Genomic DNA, 12,283 nt, shown 5'->3' on the forward strand with positions numbered 1-12,283 from the left:
GGATTTCTGTCACTGTTGGGTCAATGGAAAACTATGTGACTTTCTACATGTTACATAAAGGTTTTATAGGAGTGTTTTTCTTTTTTAGTACGACACACAGAGCTGTCGTTCTGTCGCCTATGGACGTTTGCTGATTCAAAGACAAACTGGTGCTGAAAATGCAATACCTCTGAGAATGCAGTTACACATTTCGAAAAGAACTGTTGTGCTCAATGTCCAGCAGGAGGGGAGGGCGATCACAAAGTGCAGAAGCAGCCGGGCCGTAGCTTGGGGGGGGGGACTTGTTTGGGGTGTTACTCCTCCTAATAAATGTATTTTCTGCCAAATAGTTAGGTGCGGGTGCTTTCTGTCTGGTATAGTGAGGGGAGGTGTCTGTCGTATTTCAGCAGGAATTTTTGCGCACATATATAAATACGCCCACACACTCTCTCCCTCTGTTTGGAAAGACTTCAAAAATGTTGGTTATTATTTCACAAAATAATGTGCTTTTTCTTACTACCCCCACCTATCCGCCTTCCTCTCCCTTTCCGCCGCCCCTTAAGCCCTTCTCGTGCGCCTTGCTTCTCGCACAATGTATTTGAACTCTATGTGCCAACGTGATTGTTTTGAAATCTTAAGCTCACCCTCCACCTCCAATCTTACTGACCAAGCTACGCCCATGTGCGAAGGTAAGAAACTCACTCAAACTAGTCCAATATTTACTTTATACAAATGGAAAGCACTTCAAAAGCCTAGCGTGTTATATCAAATATCACAGTCCATGCAATAAGCATAATATTTCCGTTCTTTCTCTCTCCTTAGCTAAATCATCTGTTCTATTCAGAATGCTTTACTTACTTTTCCAGAAGTTGCCATGTGTTCAGCGCTGTGTGGCAAAGTGTCTGCTGTCTGCACTCACTTCCTAGCGCTCCAACTACAGCGCAGGTTTTTTCAACAAGGCTTCTTAAACGGTCCTTGCACGCGCCCTCGCCACAAATTAGGCAATGCTTGTTTTGTGCGGTTTGACAGGGGCTGGGTTTATGAATCCTAATCCCAGCCCCTATCAAACAGCCTTGTTAAATCAAGTAGGTGTCGTCTTGGCATGCGACTGCGGTGGATACTTTTTTCTGCCAACCGAGATAAAAGGAGCACGAAGAAAAGATATGGCCATTGGCCATCCAGGTTGCTTCAACCAACCACTGCACTCGAAACAACTGAAAATGAATGGACTTATTTACAAGCCCCTTGCGCCGTAGGTGAGTCGCTGAGCGGAATAATGAAGTACTGGCGGCGCAAGAGCCTTGTAAATATGCCCCGAGTGCATAGTGAATAACGAAAATGTATGCATTCAAAACGCTTTTTGTGACTTTGTGAACAATATAAACATGGCATGCTTCATTCTTTCAAGTCTCAAAGAATTTCAAAACTGGAAACACGAGATGAGACACTCTAATCCTCTGTATTCTAGAATCTTATCGGGAGAATATGCAAAAGACGGGCGCTCGGTACAGGAAGCACGTGCGGACCTCGCAGGGCAGCCCCTTCAGTACGTGCTGCACCTGTTCAAAGTAGGACGCATCACAAGTGTTCCGCGGGCTCTCTCTGAATCATGCCCATTACAAGACGGAGAAGGGAGAGGCTCATGGGTGCCACCATTTGTTTTCTTTTCCAAGTGTATCTTAGGACATCTTCTATTGTTCGCATCATTCTGCTAAATAACGCATTTCTCTCACGCCCTGCGTTTTTCCAAAGAGTGATAAGGTCAGACCATTATAGTGACAGGGGCGCAACTCCCATTGTGCTCAAACGTTTTCAAGCCCGCGCCCCAACCCCCCACCCACCTCGTGTGTGTCAGCCCGGGCTGAGGCATGTTCAGATGCACGCACACAGCCGCACCCGAGTACTTCACAGGTCTTAAAAAGACTATTTTCTTGTTAAGGAGGCTTTGTTGTGTTTTCACCCCTTCTTAGAGCCCCTGCGTCTCCACGCTGCTTATTGCCGGAAGAATTAGCCCCCCCTGAAATTTTTATGACCCATCCCCCCCCCCCACCCCCGAATGGATCTAGTTGCGCCTCTGTATAGTAATATATTTGCATTTGCGTTTGAAGGGCTATCTCTGCCCTCTCACTCAATGGGGTGGTTAACCTTTGCATTTGCTTACAAGAACAAAAAGTAAGAAAGTCATAGTGGGCATATCGCGTGCGATTCGTCCCTGCCATATCAGACCAGTTACAAACGCACTTACTCGTTTTCTCCCCACAAACACATCAGGCAAGTAATTGGTCTTCATTGCATAGTCTTTATTAAACTTTCAGATATCGCAGTCTTTATCTGTTGATGCACTGTCAGCACTTGACCAACTTTTATTAAAACCAAAAGCAACACACATTGATAAAAACAATAGGCTTGCGAAGTATAAATTTGAGCCACAGGTTGAGATTGTATTGACATTTCTGAATCTCCAGAGCCACACTTGATCCGTGTTGCGCCAGCAGGCCACAACCAATTTTCAATGCTCCCATTTGGGGTAGCCGTTCGTCTATCCGCTAGATGCGACCACCAGGGTACTGCTTTATGCCTTACCTGTGCACCAGCTCTCACAAACTTGCGTACAACAAGCGTCGGCATCTCGGGTAAGGCCGGAGAGTCCAGGACCACCAGCAGGTCAGCCCCCTCTCCTGCCAGCCCGGAGGCCCCATTGACTGTCTGCCCTGTTCCAGGATCAGACAGTCCCTGCCAAAAAAGGAGTCCCAGCCATTTCTCTTGCCTGGGACCTTCACCAACTCTACCTTTGATCTCAGGGATGGGTGGGTGGGTAACTTGATTGCGGCTCCAATCTGCTGGGCACCCGTGGAGAGAGGACAAAGAGTGCTTCCCCCTTGTGTCCCAAGCTTTTATCCCCTTTCTTGGTAGGGGTCGCCTGCGCACTATAGTGACGCATCTAGGTGACCTCTCGCATTGCTTGGCAACGCCACTTCCTACCCTCTTGACCGAAAGTTGTCCCGGCTCCCGTACGAAATGCCACTAAGGGCACCCGCCCCTAGGTGTGGGGGTGCCTACTAGGAACGACATTTTATTTTGTATTTCACAACTCTGCCAGGTGGCACTATGACATGCTATTCCATGAGCCATCACTGACGTTTCAGTCAACAGCAGGTTGTCTTGGGCGTGGCTGGACGCATAATATAATGGACATCCTGGGAGAACACAGTCGGACACTCTCTGATCCTCTAACCAAGCAGATTTTCACCTGTGGTAAGCGGCTCCCCTGTAAGCGCAAGTGCCTTCAGGAACTGCTGGGGTGAGAGGAGACACAATATATGCGTCAGGTGTGGTGACTTCGGGTGATGAGCCCTCAGGGTAGTAGTATGGCAGTGGTGCACAAGGAAGGAGACCCTGGATGGGCAGTGCTTAGGCCAGATCTTCGTGCGGGTGGCCTGTGTACTCAGAGCCAGCCCTGCCCAGTACCACGCATCAGGCGTTAGACTAACGCATTTCACGTGGTAGTCTTGCTCATTTCACAACACTGAAATGCAAAATCACGCATTTATTGAACCTCCATAACTGTCAAGCTGGAGCCCTGCTAACTAACACCACTGATGAGAAAGCTGGCAGCGTGCGGTCCGCGCTGCTTGCGGCAGGCTTGGGGGTTGGCTTAGCTCGCTCTGGGTTAGCTTAGATTACAATGTAACAACATTCATCTGAAACCACAACATTCAGATTCACTGACCTCATGAGAGTGAGTCAATGAGTCTGAATAATTTGCACAATGGCTATGAGAAGAGAATACCACGGCACAAGTCATCGAGTCCTGGAACGCAGCCCATGCTGGGGAGAGTCGTTACGGTGGGCCGGGCCATACGCTGGACCATACCATCATGATGGCAGTACTCGCTAGACATAGACTAGTAGGTGTCACTGTTGGTATCTACTCCTTCCTAATTTAGTTTACTTTTAGAGCACGTCATCATGAGCCTAAGTAAAGTTACAGCTGAGGCCTAAGAGCCTGTAGCTCCTATGTGACTGCCTGAGTGCTCTCAGGCCGAGGGTAGGGCTGCTGCATGCTCCTGGGCAGACCTCTAAGCAAATATTGATTTGACCTTTTTTTAGAGAGCTAGCAGCTGAGCTAAAGTCTTTGAATCAATTACAGCCTCTGTGCCTCAGGCTCTTGCACTCGTGAGGCTTGCCTGGTGCTGCAGAGAACTGGCAGCGCTCTGAGTCAGCGACTCAGCTGATTGTAGTAACTCCAGTGACTCTGAGTAGTTATGATACATTATAAGCAGGCAGCTGAGATCATCCACGCTGGGGTCTCTCACATCCTGTTTGGTACAGTCGGGTCCCACATGAGACAGAGAACCTGGATAGACTCTGTGTGCAAATTGATCATGATTCTGCATTACTTTGGTTGATTGCCAGAGAGGACTCAGGAGGCCCACTCAGCATAGGCTGGCTAAGGCAACATCTGTTTAATTGTTTCTCTTCCACCCTGCCCGGCAACAGGCGTCTGACTAGACCGTGGCAGGTCTAATGTTCAATATCCTGCCTGTTCCCCAGTCCAGGCCCCCAGGAATTGTTGCGGCGACTGCCTGACAACAGAACTATTATAAGAAGTTGCATGGGAGCACAAAAAAAATGTTAGCCTCTGTGTGACTTTGTTTTCAGATTTGAAGAGCCCCTAACCCAAGACCATCTCTCCTTCAGGAAGCAACTCAAGACCTGGCTCTTCGAGCAGTAGCAGTAGCAGCCCCCCCCCCCCCCCCCCCCCCCTCAGCGCCTTGAGAATCTTGCGGGTGAGTAGCACTCTCTATAAATGTCTTAATTGATTGATTTGTCGGGGGCATGGGGCTGCATGGTCGTGTTCGGGCATCATGTGGGCCATGAACTGAACCGGGTACTGCCAATAGTGTGTGAAGTGCACCTGTGCACTGAAATCATAGATGTCAATATCCAGCGCAGCCAACCCACCCTGATCAAAAGGGAGCATGAGGATCTCCAAGCAATTCAGGTCTGTTTGTCAGTCCATTCAGCATCACCAAGAGTAAACATAGAGGGCGCCTGAAATATAGTGTCAATCGAAGTGGGTGATTAATAACTACATGAAGCAATTTGGCTAAGGCCACCATCTTAGCCAATGCTGGTCCTCAGGCCATAGAGCGTAGGAGATTCTACCAAGCATCCACCAGCTCTTCCAGCCAGTCCCTCAGCTGGCATAATTGGAGCACCACAAAGAGTGGAAATCACAGGTTTGCCAGATCCCGAGACACATGATTGGTTCCATAGAGGGAACTCTGGGGTCACCTCCTGGGTTGCAGCTCTAAGGGGGAAGATCCTTGATTTAGCCCAACTGTTTGAAATTCCAGATAGTCATGTGCAGGAGTAATGGGAGAAGTCTGGAGACGATCAATTTGGCAAGTATTTTGTTATCCATGTTAATCATGGACAACAGTCTGGAGGATTTACATTTCTGCGGATCCTTCTTAGCTTTTAAGATGGTAACAAGGAGCACCTCACCTAGGAAGGGGGGCAGCGTACTCTTCTCCAAAGACTCCACATTACACGGCGAGCAGGTGCTGCCCAAGAGAGAAGCAAATTCTTTATAATAATGCAGTAGTGAGTCCATCCAGGCTTGGGACTTTGCCTCTCACCATCATACCTATCACCTGCAAAACTTCTTCAACCATGAATGGTTTCTTCTGGAACCTGCGGTTTTCATTTGCCAGACAGAACAGCTGTAATGATTCTAAAAAAGAGGGCAGATCCAGAGGAGCCGTCTCTTGAGTCATATGATAGAGTGAGGAACTTAGGGGCATATTATCAAGGACCGGTGTTAAAATTATCGCCGTTTTATTGGCAGGAAACTGCAGATATAACGGCGATAATGGGCTTGATAATACGCCCTTGTTAATTCCTATAGAAGCCCATGTTCTGATGTTAACCTGGGCTTCTATGGAAATTAACAAGGGCGTATTATCAAACCCATTCTCGCTGTCTTATCGGCAGTTTCTTGCCGATAAAACAGAGATCATTTTAACACCGGTCCTTGCTAATATGCCCCCTAGTGCGTCTTCTTATTTGCTGTTTTGTCCAGTTGGGCAGGTGCTGAAGTTGTTCTAGACGTTATGTACTCATGGACTTTAATAGTATATTGTTTTTTTTATAATACAAGTGACACTCTGCTGCATTCATTAAGTATTATCTTTTGTATTTTTTTTAAATATTTATTTTTGATGGCGCAGTTCGTACCCAATATATGGTAAAAATGAGAATCCAATATTTTCATATTCATACAAAGTACATAAGTAGATATCCATTGGATCGTATCACAAGTTTAAAACATTAAATATAAAGTGCTGATGTCAAAGTGTTGAGTGCAACTCGTAGAGCAAATACAAATTATACAATACAAAAAGAAACATTGCGTGGCCAAGATGGCGACGGAGTAAGACGTGCCTGCGAGCTCCTCCGGCACCCCGAGCCATTCATAGCTTTGTGTAGCTGAATTGGGGCGATCTCAGCTCCGGAATTGACTTTCCTGGGGTCACTAAGGGGCCCTGAATGCGTTTGAGCCTACTCCCGTTGAGCTATGACCTGGAATGGCGGACTTAGCCGAGGTGTCGAAGTGGTGACACACGAGCGCTGGTGCGGCCTACAGAGCCTCGCCTGGTTTGCTTCGGCTCTTAGCACGAGGGGACCCTGGACCTCAGCAAGTTGTCTAGTGTAGCGCTTGCACTGCGGGACCCCCCAACTGGGATCGTCGCAAGCCCACCTGGCACCCCTGTGATCCATCTGGCTATTGGCGCCTGAGCGGAGGTGACAAGGAGGCGCCGACCTGTCTAGCGGCTGCTGGACAGCGCAGAAGACTGTGAGAAGAGGAAGTGCCGTCTCGCCCCTAACCCCCTATGCCTTGGGGGTGATTCAACGGGCGTTGAGAGACACGGCGAGTGCTGCCTTCTGATCGCTTCGGCCTCCCGGTGCCTACGACGCGGAGATCGCGGAAGGTGTGAGGGAGCGCGGCCTGATATCTCGGGACGCTCCGGGAGGTAGCGAGGGGCCCAGAGGCTGGCTGAGGCGCCGCAATATGACGACGAGGAATCGCATGAATAGGCCAGGGAAGGATGGTCCTACGAAAGGTCCGTCCGGATCGCCCCCCAGCTCTAGCAAGTCCCCAGCCAAGGACGACGGAGAGGGCCCAGTCACAAAGGCCTTTTTGATTGAACTTTTCGCATCTATCAAGGACGATATCACAGAACTGAAGTCGCAGCTAGCCTCCGATCTACGTGAGGTCCGTCAAGATGTGGACGGCATCGGAGAACGGGTTGTGACCCTGGAGGACCATGATCTGGGCCTCACTGGTGACATCCATCAGCTACAGCAGGACATGCTCCGGCTACGTGAGCAGAACTTTGATCTTCAGGCCCACTGCGAAGATTTGGAAAACCGGTCCCACCGTAATAACATTCGGATCCGAGCGGTACCCTGGGAAGGAGAGGGTGAGAACTTGCGGGAGTATGTGGAGGCCTTGTTTCTGCAAATTCTGGTGGAGGACGACCTTACGGAGGGTTGCATTGACAGAGTACATCGGGTTGGGCTGCCGCGTGGCGTGCGCTCGCCGCCGCCTGACATTCTGGTTTGTGTCCTTGATTTTCAATTGAAGGAGAAAATCCTACGGAAAGCAAGGGACACCAACAACTTGCACTTTCGAGGGCACAACCCTCAGCTTTTTCAAGACCTGGCGGCTTCCACACTACAAAAGCGACGGGACTTCCGCCCGATCACGGCTTTCCTGCGGAAGCACGGGGTATCCTACTCCTGGGGTCACCCCTTTCGGCTCATTTTCAGATGGCAGAACAGACTAGTGCAAGTGAGATCCCTGGCAGCCGCCAAGGAACTTCTGGGCATGGAGGAAGCAGCCGCGTCGGCGGGCGCCAGCGCCTCCCCGAGAAGACGTCACCGTTCCCGCTCCCCAGCGTGGTAGAGAGTGGGCCGACATGGTGTGGCGGAGGGTCTGACTCCATCGGCGAGCCAAAGTGAGAGGGGAGAGGTTTTGGCTTCGGTGGCCCTGGTGACTGAGTCGAGCCGGGTGGACAGCTCTTCAGCAGCCTAGGCTCCCCCAACAGCGGCCCGTGGGGCCGGGGGGGCTCTACCATCTCAGGTACTTTGAAGGACCATGCTCCATTGGAGGGTTACCCCGACCCTGAACTCGAGGGGGGCATTACCCGGGTCTTCTACCCCCGACCCTTATGGTCATGTCCGACTTCCTTTGTTCTTTTTCTGGTTTTGAATCTCTCCTTTTTGTATATTGTTTTGGGGCTCCTTTGGATTGGGGAAGGGTTGTTTTGGAACAGGCTCAGTGGTGGCGGCAGGGGATTTGGTATGAATGCGAGTGTGTTTGGTTTGATTCTGGCATTATGTAGGGCACTGAATAGAGCGGGGGGAGGGCACTGACTAAATGATGCCTGTTACGATAGGCTCCTGGAATGTTAAAGGCCTTAATTCTCCTCAAAAGCGTCAGAAAGTGTGGAAATATATTCTTGATCATCATTTGGATGTGGTGGGACTGCAGGAAACTCATTTGGCCCGTAAAGACGAATCTAGGCTTAAGCATAGGCAATACCCACTGATTTACAAATCCTCTGCCACTACTAAGCACCGGGGGGTGGCACTTCTGTTCCGCTCTACACTTCAGTTTCAGCCCATGGGGGTGCGAGGTGACAAGGAGGGAAGATGGCTGATGGTGAAGGGGATGCTCCTTGGTAAGCTTTGCACGTGGGTGGTTATCTATGCACCGAATACGGGCCAGAATGGGTTCCTTGAGGCCTTCATGAGGGAGGTGGGGGACTTTGGGGAGGGAGCATTGATAGTAATGGGGGATTTCAATTTGGTTTGGGACAAAAGTCTTGATTGCTCACACCAACAAAGGACGGAGGCGGGTCTCTTCTCCCTTGAGTTGCGCGACGCCTTGGACAGTCTAGGCCTTATTGATAGCTGGCGCGCACTCCACCCCCACACTAGGGATTACACGTTCTATTCCCATGTTCACCACACGTATTCACGTCTCGATCACATTTTTCTAAATCAGTCTTTGCAGGGGGACTTGCGTGACAGTAGAATATTTCCGCTCTCTGTATCAGATCACAGTCTTTTGGCGACGTGCTTGACTTGGGCCCCAGAGACGTCCCCACACCGCAAATGGTACTTCCCTATCTCCCTTAATCGTGATGAGGAATCCTGCAAAAAACTTAGGGCAGCCATTGGCGAATTTTTTGAGTTCAACAAAGCTGGGGACACCTCGGTCTTCACCCAATGGGACGCCTTTAAGGGGACGACACGGGGCACGTGCATTGCGTTGAACTCCGCCCTGAACAAGCTTAGGCGCGAGGAACGGGAGGCGCTGGAGGCGGAGCTGGCGACACTTGAAACTGCGCATAAACAGAATCCTTCTCGAAAGACTCTTCGCCCTCTTGCTGCGGTGCGGGGTAAACTCAGGACCCACTATAATAATTGGGCGGAGTATACCCTCTTGCGCCTACGGCCCCTCTCTTATGCTCAAAGCAACAAAGTGGGGAAGCATCTGGCTCGGCAGCTCCGTGATAAGCGTGAGAGGGAATATGTGGGTGGCATCCGGGCGCCCTCCGGCGCCATGGAACATAGGGACGCGGTCAAGGCAGAGCTTTTCAGCGACTTTTATGCCGCCTTATACTCGGCAGACCACCTGGCGCCTGCAGAGCAGCAGGAATACTTAGGGGCTTATCCACTTCCGCAGGTTTCCAAGGAATGGAATGACCTTCTGGAGACCCCTTCACTAGGGAGGAGGTGTTGACCGCCATTAGGTCCCTTAAACTGCTCAAGGCGCCTGGCCCAGACGGCTTTACGGCTCCCTTCTATCAAACATTTGCTTCTGAGCTGGGGGATTTTTTGGTGACTCTTTTCAATGGCATGAGGGAGGCGGGCCAAACTACGGGCACCATGGCGGAAGCAATGATTTCGATTATTCCCAAAGCCGGGAAGGATCCCTCTAAATGTGAGTCATACCAGCCCATAGCCCTGTTAAACGTGGATGCTAAATTGTACTCCTCTATCTTGGCTGCCCGGCTCCAGGACCTCATGCCTGCTCTTATTCACCCCGACCAATAGGGCTTCATAAAAGGTCGCCAGACCCACGACAACACCAGAAGGCTGATTCACCTGATCGAGAAGGCTAATCGCTTTAAGATCCCGGCGGTCTTGGTGGGCCTCGATGCTGAAAAGGCGTTCGATCGGGTGGATTGGAACTTCCTCTTTAGTACCTTGAAGGCCTTTGGTTTTTCACCCAAATTTATCGATATGCTTCGGGCCAACTACCATGGTCCACGCTCGAGGGTTATGGTGAATGGCCATGTTTCACCCTTCTTTGCACACTCCCGGGGTACGAGGCAGGGCTGCCCCCTATCTCCCCTTCTCTTTGCGCTCAGCATCGAGCCTCTTGCCCTTAGGGTGCGGGAGGACCCGGATATTGTTGGTCTCCCCTTTTCGGGGGAGCAGCATAAAATATCCCTCTTTGCTGACGACATTCTATTGTCACTAGCGGACCCGGGGAACTCCCTCCCACGGGTGCAGGAAGTGCTTTCTCAGTTTGAAGCGGTGGCGGGTTTTCGGGTCAATCCCGGCAAATCCTACATCCTCAATCTCACGCTGCCGCCCGCTGAGGTGGACCGCATCTGACCACTCACGCCCCTGTCGTGGTCTAGCTCCTCCATACAGTATCTTGGGGTCAGGCTGACCTCGTCTGTTGCTACCTTGTATGCGGCCAACTTCCCTCCCCTGCTGACCCAGATACAGACCGAGCTTAATCGTTGGAAGCCCATGTTCATCTCTTGGATGGGTCGCGTGCATGCCATTAAGATGACGATGCTCCCCAAGCTCTTGTACCTGTTCCAAGCACTCCCTATCACTTTGGAGGGGGATTTTTTTAGGCGTCTTAAATCCATGATTCTGCGCAATGTCTGGCAGGGAGGCCGTGCTAGACTTTCCTTTCTTACGCTGCGTCGGCCTTTGAAGAAGGGTGGGGTCGGCCTCCCGGACATGCATCTCTATTATAAGGCGGCGCAACTCCGGGTGCTGGCCAAGTGGACCCAAATGGAGTCGGAGAAGCACTGGTTACATATGGACAGGAGTGTGGCAGGAAGATCGATATGGGACCTGGTTTGGAAGGCGAAGGGGGATCGGCCTCGCAACGCCTACATTAGCACTCCTACGAGTACCACTCTGAAGGTCTGGGACTCGGTCTCTAGTGACGAGATGTGGACCTCCTTCCCATCCCCCTTCACACCTATCCACTTTAACCCGGCCTTTCCGCCGGCTCTCGTTGAAGGCCCCTTTGACGGGTGGAGGGCGGGGGGTTGCCACGCACTCACACACTTGTTCCACGGGTATGAGCCGCTCACCTTCCATAATTGCATGCGTGACTACGCGGTGCTACCTTCCGAGCGTTACCAGCATGCCCAACTGCTTCACTGGGCGTTGTCACCGGAGGTGCGGGATGCAGCGACGAGGCCTCCCACAGATTTCGAATCCTATATCACCCGCGCATCGTCTATGAAGGGGGTGATCTCATTCCTCTATGATCTTCTATTGACTACTGCTATCTCGCCTCACCCTAGATACATGGGTCTGTGGGAAGAGCACCTAGGGCGAGATATCTCCGACGAGGAGTGGACTCACCTCTGGCGCGATTTACACAAATTCAATCATTCTATTGATCTCCGGGAGGCCCATATGAAAACAATGCTGGATTGGTATCTTTACCCGACCCGATTGAAAAAGATTTTTCCCTCTGCATCGGATAGGTGTTGTCGAGGCTGTGGTTTCCTTGGGGATTTTTGCCATTTCTGGTGGGACTGCCCTATCATACGCCCCTATTGGGGGGAGATACTGTCTCATATTAGAGATGTGTTGGGTTACCCGATTCCAGACTCCATAGGCTTCGTGCTCCTGGGTCTTCGGGACCCGCTTTTAGAGCATCAGACCAAGGCAGATAAACAAATCCTTTGGCTCTGCATAGGTGCGACCAAGTTGACCTTGGCTGCGGCTTGGAAGAAGAAGGAGGCCCCTGCACTTTCACTCTGGTTTGCTAAGTTGTGGAAGCTGTTGAGTGTGGAACGTATGGCCGATGTTTTCAGAGGTGACTTTAAGAATTTCACTTTCAGGTGGCGCCCTCTAGTCCGCTTTCTTTCTCGAGGTTTGCCATCGGCGGTCTGTCCACCCACCTTACGTGCACTACATTTGTTTCAGGTGTGAAGACTGTTTGAGTGAATGCCTGCTGCTG

General features: G+C 50.9%; 1 protein-coding gene across 2 annotated transcripts in view; it reads right to left on the reverse strand.

The window, feature by feature from the left end:
- The window catches only part of LOC147727489 (alcohol dehydrogenase 1-like), a 256,534-nt gene extending 255,438 nt beyond the window's left edge, over nt 1-1,096 (reverse strand). The window contains exon 1 of one of the 2 annotated variants that reach the window (XM_086961564.1): nt 838-1,096. In XM_086961564.1, the coding sequence (XP_086817690.1) occupies nt 838-855 (18 nt within the window). In that variant the 5' untranslated portion in view covers nt 856-1,096. The remainder of the gene's footprint in view (nt 1-837) is intronic. The other variant, XM_086961565.1, reaches the window with a different exon arrangement.
- Between the last annotated feature and the right edge of the window lie 11,187 nt (nt 1,097-12,283).

The sequence above is a fragment of the Lissotriton vulgaris genome, chromosome 3_1 (genome assembly GCF_964263255.1).
Source record: "Lissotriton vulgaris chromosome 3_1, aLisVul1.2, whole genome shotgun sequence".
NCBI classification, from domain to species: Eukaryota; Metazoa; Chordata; class Amphibia; order Caudata; family Salamandridae; genus Lissotriton; species Lissotriton vulgaris.